We start from the raw sequence: 19,897 nt of genomic DNA, 5'->3' as shown, positions 1-19,897 counted from the left end.
TGTCTGATCAGTGTTTAAAATGTGCCTTTTTTAGATTTTCATTTTTCTTATTTATATATTTTTTTAAATGTGATCGGTGTCATTCAAATGTTCTAACTCGGTCACAAAATGAATCCACTCCAGCAGAGCATTTACATTGTTTATTTCATGGTGCACAATATTGACCACTTCACACCTCTAGAGGTCCAACAGACAGAAATCAACCAACAACCTTCAGTAAGCAACGCTGGAATGTAACTCGGTACATTTCTTCAGAACCTGCACTTAAGTAAAAATATGAGCTAGTTGTATTTTAATATTTTGACAGCTGTCAAGATTTGAAATACAAAACCTGTGATCCGCTTATAAAGTGTGATGAATTTTTTAGATTAAATTGCCGGTTTATACAGTAGTTAAAATAAGCTCCACCTCCAGTGGTGTAGAAAGTATTCAGGTCCTTTACTTATGACTACAAATACTAACTAACACTGTAGAAAGGTTCTGTTACAAGTTAAATTCCTGCTTTGAATATGTTCATTTTGAACTAATAACTAATGTTTATTGTCCTTATGGATTAAGCTGTGATTATGTTTCCCTTTAATCAGTTTTTAAATATTCTGAAAATAGCTAGAAATGTTGTCACAATTACCCAGAGCCCAAAGTGACACTTGTTTTTTTTCCAACCAACAGTCTAAACCTCAACATTATGATATATAAATTAAAACGATTAAAATGGTAAGTTGCCCCGTTATTTTATGTCAATGAACTAATCGTTTCAGCTGTGCTTCAACTGCACTGTACTACTTTGTATGTTTTGTATCCAAAAATCTTAATTTGTGAAGTAACTAAAGCTGTCAGATTTCCCTCTGAGGTGGTGCAGTAGAAGTAGAAAGGGACATTAAAGAAAAGACTCAAGTAAAGGACAAGTACCTCAAATTAAACCTTAGGTACAGCAGGCTACTTAAGTGAATGTATACTGCCCACCTCAACAGCTATAACATGTAAAATGCTGCTTACACGTCAATGCCTCACTAATAATTAACAAAACACTGTGGGAGAAATGTAGCTGTCTAATGAGTACTTTTAATGTTGATACTTAAAGTACATTTTGTTGATAATACTTCTGCCACCCCATATATCAGAACTGTGCACCAGAATTGTGATCAGACTAGTTTTCGTTTGCTGAGTTGTCATTAATACCACTAGTCCACCGGTAGGGGGCGCTTTAGTCACTTTCCTGGTCTTGGGTTGGTATGCGCAGATTCGAATATATTTGTCTAACTGTAGAAATGTGTCTATTCATAAAATAAAGAAGTTTATTAATAAAAAAAAAGTGTATTCAAATAATTTGCACACTGTACCTTCATGTTGTGACTTTGCAGTTATTTTTTCTACTAACCGCTCTTATAGAAAGTGCTGCTCAGGAATCGTAGGCTGCATTCGCATACACTGATGGAGAACAGGCGAGGCTTTCAGGTTGGTTACGCGATGGCCGCTCTCTCCACAATATAGGGATTTTAGAGCGAAAACAATGGCTTCGCCGGTTGGAAAGGCGTGTTGTTGTTTGGACTAAGTACCGGAATGATAGCGGCATCGTTTTAGCTCGTCGGTTTTGCTTTAGCGCCGGATCGGAGACGTCTCTTTTCTGTTAGGGTCTCAGTGTTTTTCTTGTTCGTCTCCCGGGCCTGGATGTAGCTGCCTACACTGTAGCGGCGGGGTTGCTACTTTCGGATGAGCGGGCAGTAGAGGTGGGGTCTGAATTTTTGGCGGACCGGAGGTCAAAACAAGTCGGTAGATCCCCTGAGACGGATGCACGACTTTATTTCCCACATATTACATGTTACCGATGAGAGAAGAAGGGAAACTAGATCAGAGTTTGCCTCCTAAACTTGGTGTTCTTGCTAGTTAGCATTAGCCAACGGCAGCATTAACTTGCCTTAGCTAAAGCGAGAAGGCATAAGTAATTTACCATTAGTCAAGGTTATCTAACGCGAGAGCTGCCGAGTATCTTGCTCGTGCGGAATAGTTCGTCACCCGATATATTATGCGTTCAACGTGAACTCTGTTTTGCCGTCGGAAAACATAGTTTCTTTGCAATTTGTGTGTGCAGCTAGCATGTTGCTAACTGAACTAACTGGTCAGTGACGTAACGCTGGTTATTGTTTTGACAGCACGCAGCATCTTAGTCGAGACTGAGAATAACGTCCTTAATATTAACCCGCTTCAGTGTTTATTTTGCTCCGTTTAGAATATTACTATTAGCAGACAACGGTTCAGAAAAAGTTCATGTTTGGCTAACTGATGTGACGCAGCTCATCGTTGTGTTACATTAGCAGACAGTGAACCCACCGCCAACGACCACACATACTGTGGCTGTCATTACTGCAGCAGTGCTCTTCAGTACATCTCTAATCCGCAGCTAATTTGTTAAAGCGTCGCTCATCACGGTGGTGGTGGTGGTGTTGACGTGATCGTTGTGTGAAATCATGGCTGTCCTCTTGACTCTCAGCTGTAGGATGGATCCAGACGGTGGGGCAGATTCTCAAAAAGCTGTCAGTCTGCAGTGGAAGAGCTACAAACTCGTCCAGGACCCAGCCACCCGGCGGGTTGCACAGAAGATCTACAGATACGATGGAGTGCATTTCAGTGTGCCAGTGAGTTGATTTCCATGTTTTACTCTCTGTAACATGTGTGTGTGTGCGCGCGCTTAAAATTGTTTATTTGAACTGCAACATGTATGATTTTAAGATAAGACATGTATCCCGAGGTAGATTGTTGTGCAGCAGTTTAAATGTGTGGTAAGGAGTTTGACTTTATGGAGTGCAGATAAACAAAATATTAACAATTGAAATGATCAGTAAGGTGCAGAAACCAAATGTAGACAATGTCAGAGCTGAGCTGAGAGGAGGCTGGAGCCACTTCAGCTCCTCGTGTCTCTGCTGTCCATCTGTCTGTGTGAGGTGGACACAATGTCAAGTTTGATTGCCACAGTAAAGAAATGTAATCTTGATCTTTCCAGGACTCTGGATTTCCTCCCGTGGGTGAATTGCGGGACCCTCGACCCCGGAGACTATGGTCCAGGTATACAGAACTGTCCCTGCCGGTGCCGAAGTTAAAGGTGAGAATAGCTGGATAACATTAACTTCACACATCCTTGCAGCTTCATTCATTGCAATGACGAGTTATTTTCCCCTGATTTTTGTCTATTTTCTTCACAGCTTGACGAGTTCTACGTGGGTCCCATACCCCTCAAGGAGGTGTCCTTTGCCAGACTGAATGACAATATCAAGGAGCCCTTCTTGGCCGAAATGTGTGCCAAGTTTGGTGAGGTGGAGGAGATGGAGATCCTGTTTCACCCCAAGACCAGGAAGCACTTGGGCCTGGCCAGGGTGTTGTTTACCAGCACCAGAGGAGCCAAGGACACAGTCAAACATTTGCACAACACTTCTGTCATGGGAAACATCATTCATGCTCAGCTGGACATAAAAGGTAAGCTCAAAGCCTCGTCTGCTCAAGCGTTTGGGACGTCCTGCTAACTAACAAACAACATACGTTAGCCGGCTCTTCGTGGAGACAGAGTTTGTCATGAGAACCTCATCAGTAGTAGATACCGTCTACGTCTGTGGTGAGCTCATTTAACGGCCCTGTATTTGTTTTTCTGTGGCTTTTTGTTGATCCACCCAGGCCAGCAGAGGCAGAAGTATTACGACCTGATAGTAAACGGGTCCTACACTCCTCAGACTGTGCCCCTGGGAGGCAAGGCTTTGACAGACAGGCTCCCGCCTCAGGCCCCCACACAGCCACAGCCTCAACCACAGCCCGACACGGTACTGATACAGTCAAGTTGTCACTTCACTTCCTGAATGATGATCTAGGGTTGATAACTTGGATCAATTATATATTTCCTTTTCTCTGCACAGTCATCAGAAATCAGGCGGAGGCTCTCCAGCGATCTTGCGGTTTTGGCAGCAGGAGTCCAGGCCCTCACATCAGGAAGCGCCACCCCTGGCTCAGGGGATACTGGTTTCAGTGATCAGCGTCTGGACACGCCCCCCTCCTCCATAGCAGGTCCTCCCTTCACACCAGGCTCCTCTGCCTCCTCTCAGGGTGGAGGAGGAACTCCTTACAGCTCCAGATCTGGGACTCCTTTCTCACAAGACCCGGGCTTCACTGGCGGCAGGTCGGTTGTCACTAATTTGTCAGAAAGAGAGTTTCACGTCAAAATCTTGACATCTTTATCCATTCAATATCAAATCGTAGTTTATGAGACCTCAAGAAATAATTTCACAAATCATTTATGTCATTTATTCATCATTGTTGCATTAAAACTTGCAATTATTCGACCATGTAAAATGTTGCTATAGCTTTTCATACCGTATCTGCAAATTTGTACACAGCTCTAGTCGATTTGTTGTATTTGAATAGAATTTATCTCAACTCACACAGAAACAGGAATCACTCCCAAGCTTGCACCAATGTTTGCCACCATTACATTATGAGTATTTTATGGTACTTGTACAACATACATAATCACTGCTGGATGAACAGACATTTTTAAAATAACATTCAGTGAGTAAATTTGTGCTATTGATCATTCAGCACAACTGGCAGTGGTGGCATTAATAGTTTAAAGTTTGTGAATATCAGTCATGTTTAGGTAGACAAGTTTTAAAATACCTCATTTGTGTCTTGCAGGCATACTGGCTACAACACTGGCACTTTGGGCAGCGGCTACCCTCCCCAGGACATGCTACCTTCCTCCTCCTCATCCTCTGCAGTCTCATCTACCGTCGGAGGGTACAAAGTGTCTCGCTACTCGGAGGATGCACAGGAACCTTCAGTGTATCACCGAGGTCGCCCTATGTACCCACCGAATGCATCGTACCGTCCCAACGAGCCGCCCTGCTACCCCCCGTACCCCAACGCCGGAGGGCCCGGGCCACACATGGCGCACCACTCCTCCATGCCTCCGCCACCTCTTGCCGCCCAATACGATCCGCCCCCGATGTCAGACAGGGACCGCAACCGCGACAGAGACTCGGGGGGACGCTACGGCGCGGCGGGGGTCGGCTCCAGAAGGTCATCATACCACCACCAGCAAGACACAAACTCTTCCACAAAGTACCATTCCCACCACTCCCATCACCACTCAGAACGCAGGGATGACAGGGGGTACCGGCGAGACAGCCTGGGCGCCCGGTCAGGTGACCACGGCCACCAGAGACACCGCAACCACCACCATTCTCACAACCACCATGGGGGGGGCAGCAGCCGCAGACGGAGCAGCCACGACCCAGACAGAGATCGAGACAGAGACCGAGACAGGGACAGAGACAGCGACTACTCCAACAGCTCTGACCCCAGATACAATTCCAACTCCTACCGCTCTTCCTCTAACAGCATGTCTCCTCCCCCCTCATCTTACTCCTCATTTTCCTCCTCCAAAGAGCCTGCCCCAGCCCCCCCTCAGGGATTAGACGCTTCCACTCGTCTAGGGGGCACGAGTCTCGCCGAGAGGGGTTCTCTGCCTCCGGTAGGCGCTGACAAAGACTTCCACGCTGGTCACCACAGTGCTCTGCCTCCACCTCCCCCACCGCCCCCCCCCCTCCCGCCAGCGTCGGTCATCGCAGCGGCTGTCGCCGAGACACTCGGAACACTGGACTTCAATCAGGATAGTCCGACCCTCGAAGAGCAGTGGACGAAGCCCAAACGCCGTCCCAGCACCCCACCCGCACCGCCGAAGACGCCCCCGCCCTCCTCCCCGCCCCTCCCTTCCATCGCTTCCTCTTCGACCTCACCTTCCTCTACCTCCCTCCCCCACCACCTTCCCTCCTCCTCCAGCTCCCCACCGCCCCCTCAACGCGACTCGTCCTCCCCAGAGCCAGACTCCACCAATGAGAGTTTGCCGTTCGTCTACCACAGCAGCAGCCTGGACTCTCGTATTGAGATGCTCCTAAAGGAACAAAAGGCTAAGTTCTCTTTCCTGGCCTCTGATGAGGAGGACGAGGAAGATAGGAAGGAGGAGAAGCAGAGGGGAGCACGTGGGGATGGAGGAGAGCGAAGAGGCGGCTCAGGTGATGTAACAGGGGAGCAGGTGGGAGACAATGGGGAGAAGGACCACAGGAGGAAAGGGGACAGAGATGGCCACAGAGGAAGGAAACGAGGAAAGGGGGGAGAAGGAAGGAAGAGTCCCACTGTACTGACAGCGAGCATGCCATCCTCTTCCACCTACTCTTCCCACAATCTGTCCCCAGAGGAAGCCCAGCCCCAGGTTGTTCTCACTGGGACTGGAGCTTTGCAGGAGGACTCTTCACAGGCTGGATGTGCTGATACACAGAGCAGGACGGGAGCACACACACCGCCGTACAATGGACAGAGTCAGGTAAGATCAGCAGCACGTGATGAAGCCGAGAGGTTCAGACGGTTGCATTTTGTTCTGACAAATGTACGCTCATAGTTCTCAATTTGTTGTTGAGTGGTGTTGAACAATGTTGATGTTGAAGTAGCAAGGGGGGGATTCACCTACCACACCGCTAGATGCCACCAAATCCTTCAAAATGTTTTTGTCATTATTAAAAAGGCACACATACAAAAAATAAAATGCACACACAAGTCTGCAAACAGACGACTCTTTGCCCCAAAGGAAGAAAAAAAAAGAATAAAAGAAATAACTTCAGTACACAGAAAAACCAAAAGATGCTTAACCTCCTGAGCACAAACCGGATTCATGCATTTCCACTGCACACTTCCTGAATGTGTGGTTTTGAGTTGTCTTTGCTGCCCCCCTTTTGAAAGTGTGGTTATCACTGTTGATGGCAGTTAAACACTTTCCCGACTTAATGCGATAAACTCTCCGTTTTCTTTCAGTCCTCCCCTCACTCCTCAGGGGAAGACATGGAGATCTCAGACGAGGAGGAGGAGGAGACGACCATAACGACGGTGACCACCCACCAGCCCTCAGCCACCTCAGGCTCCTCCCCCTCTTCATCCCAGGCTGCCATGCCTTCACAAACAACGGACCCCTCATCTTCGTCCCCACCCGTCTCTGACTCTGCACAGCACTTTGGCACCTCCATGCACCCTCCCATACCTTCCTACCCTCCTCATTTGCCTCCCCCACCTCCCCCTGGTTACTCCCTCCAGCCCCCGCCTCCGCCCGGGATCCCTCCCCTGCCCCACATGGAGCTGCACCCAGAGTACCCTCCTCCCATGCCCCACCACATGTATGACTATGCCTCGTCCATGGAGCTGATGAACCAGTACAGCGGTGGAGCTCCTATGTCTTTCCAGATGCAGACCCACATGCTGAGTCGCCTACACCAGCTGCGCATGTCGTCAGCCAACGACAGCCCGGGTCCCGGCGAGGCAGCCACCGCCGACTACACCTCCTACCACCTCCACTCATTGCCCCCACCCCACACACACCACCCGTACATGGACCAGGAGGGGAGTGGGGCGGGTGCGTCCTACGACCAGGACCACCATTACATGCCCCACCACATGGCCTACCCGTACCCCGACCCCCACAGCACTCAGATTCCTCCCCCACCACACCACGGCATCCCGCCTCCTCACAGTGGCTGGCCGCCACACGTCTTACCGCCGCACTACGCCTCTTACATGCCCCCCCCTGGCTATGGCACCATGCTGCCCGGGGAGGGAGACGAGTACAGGGCTCCAGGGGAGGAGATGCCCATGTTGGCTGAGAATCCGCATGAAGCCACGGTGCAGATGGTGCTGGGCACTCTGATCCAGGAAATGAAGAACATCATGCAGAGGGACCTGAACCGCAAAATGGTGGAGAACGTTGCCTTTGCGACTTTTGACGAGTGGTGGGAGAGGAAAGAGACCAAGGCCAAGGTAAGGAAGCCGAATCGCAGCGACGCTGGTGCGGGGAGAGTTTTTAAGATTGCAGCTTAGTTTTTTGTGTGACGGTAAGAAATACTGCTTTTCCACCACATGTATCATCCGATACATTTATGTCTCTACGCCGGCGACACGTTTCCAGAGGCACAATGTACTCTGCTTGTCCCTCCGTCCTGTCCATGCTCCTGAACGCACCTCAGCCCTCGTCTGGAGGCAAAACTTGCATTAAGACTCTACGATGATCTGACTAGAGTTTGGTAGTCAATCTGTGATCTCACAAGAATTTATGTATATATAATTTAAAGCAAATGTCGAGTAGGATAAACTGATGAAGTGATGACATTTTGGACAGACGTGGATGTAAACTGCAGCATGGCTGGTAAGCTAAGGCAACGTGAGAACTAATTCTAGTTGAGAGGTTGTTTCATTAGACTCGGACTAAAGTCCTTTGCATAAAGCTGATTCTTTGTTCAGATTAAAATCATTCAGGATCTCGCTGCCTTTAAACTAGTAAGTAAGGGAATGTGTTGCGTTCCAAAGCTGTCATTTCTTTTACCGTTTGGTAACAGTTTGAATTTGTCTTCCTCATTCTCGGTAGCAAGACGATGCTGCTTAGCACATTGATCAGGAAACAGTGTTATACTGTAAAATGAAAAGGGGAATAAATACAAATTGTGACTGTTTTCCTCCTGTAGCCTTTCCAGACGATGGTGAGAGGGGTGTCTGCTTTACGGGACGATGAGAAAAAAGAGGAAAAGGTCAACCGTCCTCGGGAGCCTCTCACGTCTCTTGTGGATTGGGCAAAGAGTGGAGGCATGGAGGGCTTGTCTCTTCGAGGAGCGCTACGACTGCCTTCCTTCAAGGTAAAAGCACCACATTGATCAGGACTGTATCTTCATGTTCAGCAGCTTACACTGTGGATTGATAAATTACTGACATCTACACCTCGGACTACAGACGAACACTGGAAAGTGTTTTACAGTTTTATTTTGCATTTAAAAGTACTGCTCCCACGTTTAAAATTGAGATAGTTTAGTCCTTATTACTGCAGGAATCCAGTTTAGTTAATCTTAATATAAACTAGAGATGCACCGGTCGATCGAGTGAGAGAAGGTCCTGTAACTTGGTGCGGTGTTAGAGAAAATGTAAATGATCTAATTGTCAATGTTTTATTATGAACATATACAATACAATTTCAGTTTTCCATGACAGAAAAGTTATAAAAAAAAGGTTGTTTATGCTGTCAATTATAGTTCTTAGTAAGGAAATCAGAATCTTCAAAATCGCTGCTGGTCAGACTTTTAAAACATCGAAATCGGCCAAGAAAATTGCAAACGGTGCAAAAATATGGAAAAGCTTTGAGAATAATCTTGTGGTAGTTGTCAAAAAGTACCAGAACCGTTAAAGTCGGCCCGTGGCTGTGGTTCATTGATTTATAAAACACATTGTCGGCGTGCTCTTGTCTAGGTGAAGAGGAAAGAACCTCAGGAGCTTGAAGAAGGAGACATGAAGCGGCCGCGACCCTCGACCCCACCAGACGAGGATGACGAAGGTTCGCTGAGCAGATGTTGATCATTTTAACAGAAAGGTTTCATTTATAGGCTCTTAAACTGGTGTCTTGTTTCCAGCTGCTGAGGGCAGAATGCCAGAGGCCAACAGACATGGAGCCGAAAGGGACAACAAGAGGAGGAAAAAGAAGCCGAGAAATCGTAAACCGTGGGAGCTCGGCAGTGAGGGAGAGGAAACCTCAGACGGCTCCTCGACTGAAAAGGTGTGTTTGTCTTCTTGTCTTTTTATTGTCTTCATCTTTTTAGAGCATGCCTAAATATGAATATGAATGTTTTGGTAGTTATTTCATTTCTTTTGTGTTTGCTATGAATTGTGTTGTCGCTCAAATTGATTGCTAGATGGCAGCATTTCACTCCGATCTTTTTATTTTTTAGGAGGATGAAGAAGAAAGTGAAAAGGAGTCTGATGGTAAATCTCAACCCGTAATGTTATTACTGTCTTTATTTATTATGTTTACTGTCAGTTAAGGCAATACTGATACTAAATATCTTCTTCTTCTTTTTAGATGATGCCCTTAGTGTTGATAGTGATGATGAGAGCCTCTCTTCGTCCTCCGAGGGCTCTTCCTCCTCAGGATCCTCGTCTTCGTCTTCCTCTGAAGATGACGATGAAGAGGAAGGAGAGAGGGCAGAGAGTGAAGGGCCAGACAGCATGGATGAGTCCACCATGGACAGCACAAACGAGAAAGATGGCCGGTATGGAGTTTTGGGGTGTTGCTAATATCGTTGCCAATACATTTGTAATGAAGTCAACTTTTCATTGCGTCATCATCGCTGACTTCAATGTTTTCCTCTGTGTTTCTCAGGGAGAATAGTGCAGCTGCTGTTTCAAAGGCAGAGGTCAAAACAGGTTAGTCCTCATCAGCACCATCATCGGATGCATATCACGTCAACAAATACAAAGATGAAACATTAAAGGAAGTTCTTGACTTTATCTAAACAGCTGCTTTGCTAAGTTTGGATCATCTCATCTTTTCTCTCAGGTGAAGCCAAGGACCACAGGGCAGATCCATCAGCAGCTCCTACCAAGCGTCCTCCATCGCCCCCGTACCCGCGTCCTTCGTCCCCTATTGTTCTGGTCCCCCCTCTCAAGAAGCGCAGGAAGACCGTCTCGTTCTCCACGGGCGAGATCGACAGCAAAACGCAGCTGCCGACGGCACCGTTATCTCCATCTTCCTCTCACCTGGGGGGTAACTCCCTCCTCTTCTCCCCGTGCCGGCCTCCAGACTCCCCCGCCACTTCCTCCCCATCCCCCTCGGCTCGTGCCACTCTGGGCATCCAACTGCTCCCCTTTGCCTCCAAACCGGGTGAAGGCAATGCCCTCATTGTGCCCCCATCCGGACGGACCCAAGACTCTGATGAGTCCAAAAAGGGACTTCTTGTGTCTCCTCAGACCACCCCGGTCAAATCCCCTGGGAAACGTGGTGCAGGCAAAGACTCCCCCAAATCTCCCGTCCCTCCTGTTATGGTGTGCCGCACTGTGCAGAACCTGCCGCTGGACCACGCTTGTATGTGCAGGATGGCCTTCGAGGAGGCCCCTCCTCCACCTCCCGTCAGCAAGCGGTCCAGAGGCAGGCCTCGGACGACCAGCTTGTCTGCGTCGTCCTGTCACTCCCTCAGAGAGGAAGATGAGGATGAGGAAGAAAGAGAGCAGAGGTTGAGACTCAGAGAGCAGCTGGGGGCCACGGGCCTCCTGCAGCTGGCCTCCGCCTCGACCACCGACCTCTCCGTGTTGGCTGACGTAGCCCTGAAAATGGACCCTGACGCCGGGGACTCGGAGGAGACGGAGACATCGGACGAGGCAGAGGAGCAGAAGATGGAGGAAGATCTCTTCTCTCCAGAGTCGCTGGCCCTGGTTATGAGCCCAGAGGGTGTCGTTGTCCGTATGGAGCACAACTACTGCAAACCTCTTGTTCTCCCAGTACCATCTGGTACCAAAAGGACTTCTTCCAAACAGGACCCCTCTGTCCTACTCCCAGCAGACCTCAACACTATTTCTGGAGTGCTTGAAGCTCCAGAGGAGGTCATCGGAGAGGCGCTGCCATCCAGAGGAGATACAGGAGAATACTTATCGGGAGTGCTTTGTGAGTCTGAGGATGCGGGCCAGGCTGCCTCGCTACCTCCGTCGTCAAAGAAGAAGATGGTGGCTGGCAAAGGTTTCGAACTTGAAAAGGACAACAGCAAAAAGAGGAGGAGAAAAGACAAAGAGAACATCGAGGTTCCTCTCACGCAGAAACCGAAGGAGCAGCCGGGCAAGAAACAGAGGAAGCGGAAACTAGAGGTGCGTGGGACTTCTGCTCTCTTCCTGTTTGTGGATGTCTTAACCGTAAACTGTGTGTCACAGGTAACAAACCGCCCGTCACAATGTGTGCGACACAAGAAATGTGACGCATCCGTCGGTCCAAGTTTAGGTTTATGTCATAATGGCACGTTAGCTTTTGGTAATGTCGTCAGATTTTTCCCCAGGAAGGAAATGACTTCCTGTGTCTCATACACGGCCAACATCTCCCAGCTGTATAAAACGATGTTATTGGGCTTTTAATCAATGGGAACAAACAAACACGCTGCAGAACTACAGCGGTTATAGAGGTAATAAAAAAGTAAAAACATTGTGTTGCTCATTGTGTGTTCTGGCCGGAGGATGTTTTTAATGGAGCAGGCAGAGATGTTGTCCTCTCCACAACAATACCTCTGAGCCTCAGTGATTTATGCAAATGTGTTCAGTTGGTGTAATGTCACCAGCACCTGTCTCCACACGTATGCTTGTCAAGTGAGCTTTTCCTCACACGTGCCAGACCCATTGTCTCATTGAGCCGTTCGCTTCTCACTGGGAGAAAACAACACGTAGAAGGTTTCCTGTTTTGCAGCGTGTTCTTCAATTTCAGCGTTCGGGACTGATCAATAAGTTTCATCTACTGAACTGAGTCAGTCCGATCCTGAAGCATCTCTTCTCTTGTGATATGCTGAGTAAAGAGATAATGGTCCAAACAATAGCGAACCCTGTTGAATGTTTGCAACCGTAAAACCAGCCCAGTGTTGCCAACTCTTTTCCAATGAAAGTAGCTAGCAGCATTAGCTCCAAACGTTGCTAAATCTAGCGAGAAAGTTGCCACGTCGTCTCCACTCTTCGCCCGTCGCTTCAGGCCTCCCTCCAAAGCCCCTAAAATTATCATTGTGAAGGTAAACATAAACTATTATTAGTCCTCACAGCTGTCAGACTAGCAGCTTGTGGAGACTCTGGTGACGGGCAATGTGCGTAGACGGACAGGTAGCTCGTCCAATCATCTCACAGATACCTAAACCGGAGCTATAATATGACGGCGTAAAAGTTAAACAAACTAGAAACTAAGAGGCAACAATGGATGATTCAAACTTAACTGCATGTGTGAACACACAGCCTCAGTGCTTCTTAAACGTGTTCATTCACAGCTGATTGGTAGTAACCGTCCTCTTCCTCTGCGCAGGACTCCGAGGAAGATGTGGACGTGGAGGAGCTCGAGTCCGGGGAGCTGTCCAGCTCCGACACAGAGGACGAGATGGTCGATGACGTGAGGAAGAGTGAGCGCCTCTTTCTGCAGGAGGCGGGCGTAACGTCCTCCCAGCGCTGGCCGAAACCCGTCCCGGCCGCGCCCGAGCTGCCAGCCAAGAAGTTCGATAACCGCAGTGAGTTTGAGCAGATGACCATCCTGTACGACATCTGGAACTCCGGTCTGGACGGCGAAGACTTGAGTCTGCTGAGGAAGACTTATGAAAAGCTGCTGCAGGACAACCACAGCTCTGACTGGCTCAATGACACCCACTGGGTCACCCACACTGATATCCTTTTCAATGACTGACCTGCATTAAACAACCTATATCTGTCAACAAGTAGCTACATTATATATATGTTTTGTGTTCGTATCACTGTGTGGTTTCCTGCTATTGTCCTTGACCTTTGAGCTGCACTGACCAATTTGCCAAATCCTCGGCGGAAGAAGAAGAACGCAGGAGGACAGCTTCGAGAGCATGTGACCGGCTGTGCCAGGAGCGAGGGCTACTACGCCATCAGCCGCAAGGAGAAGGACGTCTATCTGGACCTGGACCTGCCCGAGCAGGTCATACGGGAGGTGGAGAATGTCGACAGCTCGGTAAGCCTTTTCCCAATTTCATTCTTGCTGCAGAATCCCAAAACACAGAAATGAGTCAGCTTTTTTTCTTTTCGCCTGGTCCATAACTTTCTCTGCACTCATATTTAGGAACGTCATTCTCGCTGAAACGTTACACAAGCGACACAAACAAAGACATTTTTGAAGGGCGTTGTGCCTCGCAGCTACCAAAGCTAAAGTATCAGTCTGTAGCTCTTCTCACACAGAGTACATTATTGTCCCGTCACTGTGATGAGGCGGTAGATGCTGCAGCAGAGACACAGAAGGTCGGTAACGGCTGCAGCCCTTGTCAATCTGTGTACCTGATGTGGAATGGTGGACGTGAGATAAGATGAGATGTTTTGACAGTCGCTGTGGAAGAAAGAGTGGTTTGATTGAATATCCAAACGTGGTTCCAGATGACCATGCTGTGGAAAGAATGATGTTGTCCCACTCTGTGCTGGCTCCACACTCTAGTAGTTGCTTAATATGAATATTATATTGACGCTTGATAGCCATCAGGAATTCCAATCGGCCCACAGCAGTTTGGCTCAGATTAACTGGAAATTTGGGGGTAATAAGTGTTTCCAAAGGAGATGGATGTTTATAGATTTATGGAACAGTGATGTGTTTTTTCCAAATAGCTGATCACCTCAAAGTCTCAAAGTTTTGGACAATAAGTTATTTAGTTACTTATCGTTCCCTCTTTCTCTCTCTCTCTCGCTCTCTCTCTCACTCACTCACTCACTCACTCACTCACTCACTCACTCACTCACTCTCTCTCTCTCTCTCTCTCTCTCTCTCTCTCTCTCTCTCTCTCTCTCTCTCTCTCTCTCTCTCTCTCTCACTCACAAGGTTTTTATCCTTTCAACCTTCATAATTCTTGCTATTTCCAGCATTTAGTTTTCTGTTTTCTGAAGTAAAATATCTGCTCTTCTTGTATAATGTTGGTAATTAAAGTTTATTGGGTTACAGCCTTCATACGACACCAGATTGTTAGTGAAAGTAGTAAACATTTGGATATTCTGGTCATTTGAAAGCAGCTGCTGATGTTTAACTTTGAGGAAAGCCCCTCATGTAGTTGTGTTGTGTTACTATGCAGCGCCTGGATTCCCCAGTAATGTGTTTTCCATTTTGTGCTGTGGCTCACTGGTTCCATGGGAGAAAGGTTTTTAGTTAGTTGTGTTGTTTTGATGTAACTTCTGTGGTTTTTAGTGGTACAGTATAACTGACTCATAATGGGACACCACAGTCATGTGTGATGTCCTGATCAAAGTCACACAGCTCCTTCCTCAGGTACTGTGATGAGTTTGTTCTTCAGAAAGGGTACAGATGATGCATTATGAACATATGCCATGTCACGTTAATGTTTACTACACATTCATCCATCAAGCTGCCTTAAATATACACAAAAGCAACAAAAAAAGTGCCACAGCTGCACATTAATGTGAGGCGTATTTTTCTTGCCGTTTCTAGACTTTCATCTAAACTCGCTGCAAACCATCTGCTGCATTGATGTTTTGCGTATATGCGGCTAAAACCATCCATCAAAACATCAAACGGACACCGGCTGTTGATGTTGAAATAAATCCATATAGTTTATTAAAAAAAGGACACCGCTTATTGCGGTTTGTAAGAGTTAAGGATATAAGGATAATCTTTTCATTGCCATTGGCTACACAGTTAATACTTTCATTAATTTTGGCCTCTTCAGTAATTGGTAAGAAAACTATAAAATAAGATCTTGATAATGTCACATCCTGTGCTTGTCTGTTGGTTTAATGTGTCGTACTGGACTGTAAGCAGTGATGAAGTGGTTGGGTCTAAATTTAGTACTTTATAAAAACAAGAGAACCTTGCCTCCATCCTTCCTCTAAACATTTCCTCACCAACTCGTCTGCCTTCTCGGTGACTGGTTTCCAAATGAACCTCACCCACACTGACATCGTTGCACTGTTGCAAATTCAGGTCAAAGTTTTTTTTTCTCTCGTACAGCTTCTTCCAGCTCAAGGCCACGCTGTAAAGCGACACTGTGTCAGTGTTTGTAAAGCTCTACTCTGTCTGTTTCCTGCCAGGGAGCCAACCGGGTCCTCTCAGAGAGACGCTCGGAGCAGCGCCGCCTCCTCACCGTCATCGGCACCACGGCCGTTATGGACTCTGATTTGCTCAAACTCAACCAGCTGAAGGTAAACACGGTTACAACCACGAACCTCCTCAGTCACCTTACAACGCCAACACTTTGTTGTGTGTTTTTGATAAATTCCACCTGCCAGTATTAAGATTTCACAATAGAATACAGTAGATGGAGTTCAGCGAAACTGACAGGAACTCAAACACCTTCATAATCTTGTGTTTGTTCAATAATATTATCACACAGATGCAAAGTTCTTCTTCTATTTACATCATGGGAAAAGCGTTTCACTTTTCACCATGTTGCCCTGAGTGCAAAACTGGAGTAAACTGCTTTCCTGACTTTGTCTACAGTGACGCACTTTAAAACTATTTTAAGTACAAACTGTGTGTGTGTGTGTGTGTGTGTGTGTGTGTGTGTGTGTGTGTGTGTGTGTGTTACACGTGTAGTTTAATCACCAATTTGCTTCCACATTAGAGCTATTTCTTGACCAACATGAGCTGGAGGTGGTGCCTTTCAGAGATGCTGTGTTCGATGCACTCTTTTGAGTCGTGGACGCGATCAGTGACTAACTTGTTCACTAGGAAGGCGTAAATCCTTCAACGCAGGCTGACCTTTTCTCTTTAACGTGTCACAGCTCACCCTGTGTTGAACACACAGACAGGAAGTCATGTCACCAGCAACAGCCCAAAGAAGGGTGGTGGTCATATTTTAGGGTGGTGGCCCCTTTTTTTACTGGAACAAGACAGAATCTGCTTTATGTTTAGTTCTTTTTTTAAAGCAAGACCTTTGTTACAGTGAGTCTGTTTTCTCCCTCTACAGTATCGTAAGAAGAAGCTTCGTTTTGGACGCAGCAGGATCCACGAGTGGGGCCTGTTCGCCATGGAGCCCATTGCTGCTGATGAGATGGTCATTGAGTACGTGGGTCAAAACATCAGACAGGTACGGCCTCAACACACGCACAACTTACCAGACATCCCGTACAGGCAGTAGATTGTCCGACAGTTTAACAGCTGTGTCCATTATTGCTGCTTTGTTGATAAGAAACAATTTAGACTCCTTGCTGTTGGTTTAACATTGTGTGTGTGTGTGCGTGTGTGTCTGTGTGTGCGTGTCTGTGTGTATGTGTGTGTGTCCAGATGGTGGCTGACAATCGGGAGAAGCGGTACGCGCAGCAGGGCATCGGCAGCAGCTACCTGTTCAGAGTGGACCACGACACAATTATAGACGCCACCAAGTGTGGCAACCTGGCTCGCTTCATCAACCACTGCTGCACTGTGAGTCTCAACATCCTCAGGCAACGCCCGTCCAAAGGGCATTAAATATTATACTTCTTTTTTTTTTTTTTTTAATACTTTGTGTGAATGAAAAGAGCATTTTCTAATCAGAACAACTATGTTTCTAGAAGCAGCTCTTTTCTCTCCTATAAGTACAATTGTTCATGATGTAAACAGTTTGTCATTGTGAATAAAAAGAGGGATGAAGATGATTTAGTTTATTGCAAAACCATGTTGGCAACAACAAAAGAAAACAACCCAATTAAACACTCATTCTACCACGCCACTACATTCAACACTTTAAGTTTCACTCAGTGTTTTACTCTTCCAAACATTTATCATTCACTTTTTTTTTTTAAATCCACATGAACCAGTCTTTGTATTGAATCCCTCCCGCAGCACTTATTCAAACAGAAATTGCGTCACTTTTAATGCTGTTTGCTGAAACACAATGTAGCACTGAAACGTCTGTTTTCTTGAAACAGTCTGGCACAGTGCTCACTCAACATAAAACGCACCGGGGGAGCATTACATCACCTCCAGCTACTTAAAGGAGAACAATGAGGGTGAAAAATCACCAGTTTGTTTTAACTGAATATTCTCCGGTCTAGCGCATATTCTCGCGTGTGTGTGTGTGGATATCAATGATTATGAAACATAGCGGAAACATGTTTCTGATGTTGCTTGCAGGTGAAGGTAGGTCTTGTTTTCACCACTTCTAAGGCAAGAGAGCAATTACCGTAAAGCACCAAAATCTGCCCCGTTTTTCAGCCCCACTGGTCCATATGCGACGTGTTTTAGATGTGGGTCGTAGCTTACAGGCTATGACTTTATGACTCATTCTATTTGATGTTATGTTTTTCTGGAGCTCATCCGTCTCTCGTTGCTTTGTTCCTCCAGCCAAGCTGCTACGCCAAGGTTATCACCATCGAGTCGCAGAAGAAGATTGTGATCTACTCAAAGCAGGCCATCGCCGTCAACGAAGAGATCACCTACGACTACAAGTTCCCTCTGGAGGAGAACAAGATTCCCTGCTTGTGTGGAACGGAGAACTGCCGTGGGACACTGAACTAGCGGACGCACTTCTCTTCCTCACTTGCCAACGTAGAGCTGGACCCCTCCCCCTCCACCCCCCCCCCCTTTCCTCCTCCGGTTCACCCTCCTCAGAGCGGACCTCGAAACAAAGCCACCCTCTGATTCCTCCCACCCTCACAATACCCAGGAAACAGAGACACACACAAACACATTTGCACTTTTCATGCACACTTTTCATTCACTTGGCCTTTTCAAAAGCCGGTGTGTGAGAGGTTTGTGTGGGGGGCGGGGGGGCAGTATTGTTGCAGCCGGGCATGAAAGGTCTTTACAGTCCCATGCCAGTACCAGTTTGAAGGAAGACACCAGAACAGAACACCAGTATTGTACTTCTACATAATCTAACAGCCTCGTTCACTCTTCCAGTGTCAAATCCCTCCCTGCACCCATCCACCCATCCACCACCCAACCCACCCATCCACCACCCATCCTCCCAGAGCCGCACACAGACGCACAGGAATATCTGACGAATTCAGGGTTTTTAAAAGCGCTTGTCAAGGGCACACTTTTAAGACGACAACTTTAATCAATTTGGTCTTTGGTTATGCAAGATTTCAGAGTGTGAAGATTGTTTTGGCGTTTTTTATTTTTATTTCATTTCATAGTATTCTATAATATTGCTGTTGTTAATGGTATTGTTCTTTAGTTGCGTTAGCTGTAAGTATCTTACAGTGAAATCCACCGGCCCATCCACCGATCATTTCTCCGCTGTGCGTTGCTCTCCTGATCTGCCTCAACCTGAGAGCAAAGTCCTTTGAACTGTTTTTAACCCACCGTGGAACTACGTCAGTTAGGTTTGTAGCTAAAAGTGTGTTTTATTTTTACATGTCTGCAGGATCAGCACAACAGAGAATTTGCCTGTGTTTTTTCTCCCCCCCCCCCCCCCCCCCAAGTTAAAGTTATGTTAACAAGGTCTTGTGCTGAGAACCCGTTCAGTGTTTGTTAGGATCTCTCCGCCTGTTTGTGTTTAGTTTCATGGAAGCAAATGTTGACGTTTCCCATTTCAACAGTTTGCTTCTTATTCCTTCAGCTTTTAAAAGCTTTTACCACCAAACTCACGCAGGTCCTAGTAAATATGTGTGGTCAGTGTTTAACTTAGTCGATCTGTGTGCTACACATGTTTTTAAAAGTCACATTTATATGAGTTGGTCAGGTCTTTTCAAAGGTTCAGTTTTTGTAAAGTTTCTTTGTTTTTACCCTGTTTTGTGTTTATTTGAGTGTGGAGATATTCGCCCCAAACAAAACATCCCTCCCACGGAAAGGCGGATCAGCTGATTGCAAACGAAAATCCTGTTTGCGGTGTAGACGGGTGGATGGTATACATAGATGCGCTGCAGACAGCAGGACGTATTGGGCCCTTGTGTTGTGTCTCTGTTTTTTCAAATGGCCGTGGCCGTCCAAAGTTTAACTTTCATTTTCAACTTCAAACCAGAAGACTTTTGTTCTTTTGTTCCCTTCCAAACAGGAACGTGTGTAAGATAATTCTTGTTGCAATGACAGCCTTTCAGTACAAACCAACCCTCTTTACTACAGGATAAAAAGATGAAAGGAAAGAAAAAAAATCAAAGAAGTACATGTAAATATTGTAGAGGTGTTTGTTTCTCGTAGAAACACACTGACTTCAAGCTGTAAATATGTCGTTCCTCTTCCTCTCTCCATGAGGAGGAAACATGTACATACCTTCCAGTCATTTATTTTTTATTGTTTTTCCTTTTAATTTGATGATTATTTTAATATTATTTGCAATATTTCTCTTGTATTAATGCGTTGGACCCTTTATTAATGGTGCATTAAAATATTTTTTAAATAAATTAAAACCTCGTGTTGTTCTGTAGCTGTGTGTCTTTCTACTGTTCAAGT

General features: G+C 46.5%; 1 protein-coding gene across 2 annotated transcripts; it reads left to right on the top strand.

The window, feature by feature from the left end:
- Positions 1 to 1,441: 1,441 nt before the first annotated feature.
- On the top strand, positions 1,442 to 19,842 carry setd1a (SET domain containing 1A, histone lysine methyltransferase). Of its 2 annotated transcripts, XM_068727881.1 has the most exons (21): positions 1,442 to 1,455; positions 2,489 to 2,633; positions 2,999 to 3,097; positions 3,198 to 3,468; positions 3,664 to 3,806; positions 3,900 to 4,159; positions 4,675 to 6,361; positions 6,847 to 7,839; positions 8,541 to 8,708; positions 9,313 to 9,397; positions 9,474 to 9,616; positions 9,789 to 9,822; positions 9,920 to 10,109; positions 10,220 to 10,263; positions 10,397 to 11,694; positions 12,878 to 13,229; positions 13,359 to 13,540; positions 15,613 to 15,723; positions 16,491 to 16,610; positions 16,808 to 16,945; positions 17,846 to 19,842. In XM_068727881.1, the coding sequence occupies exons 2-21, from the start codon at positions 2,496 to 2,498 to the stop codon at positions 18,017 to 18,019; spliced, it is 6,630 nt and encodes a 2,209-aa protein (XP_068583982.1). In that variant the 5' UTR covers positions 1,442 to 1,455; positions 2,489 to 2,495; the 3' UTR covers positions 18,020 to 19,842. The 2 variants fall into 2 exon arrangements, with proteins under 2 accessions (XP_068583982.1, XP_068583981.1); XM_068727880.1 differs by lacking the exon at positions 1,442 to 1,455 and having other exon boundaries at positions 2,463 to 2,633.
- The last annotated feature ends 55 nt before the right edge of the window (positions 19,843 to 19,897 follow it).

Source organism: Cebidichthys violaceus, unplaced genomic scaffold (assembly GCF_023349555.1).
Source record: "Cebidichthys violaceus isolate CVI_PGR_0920_01 unplaced genomic scaffold, fCebVio1.0.p SCAF_40, whole genome shotgun sequence".
Taxonomy (NCBI): Eukaryota; Metazoa; Chordata; class Actinopteri; order Perciformes; family Stichaeidae; genus Cebidichthys; species Cebidichthys violaceus.
Note: the sequence above shows the minus strand (reverse complement) of the source record. Positions and strands in the feature narration are given on the sequence as shown.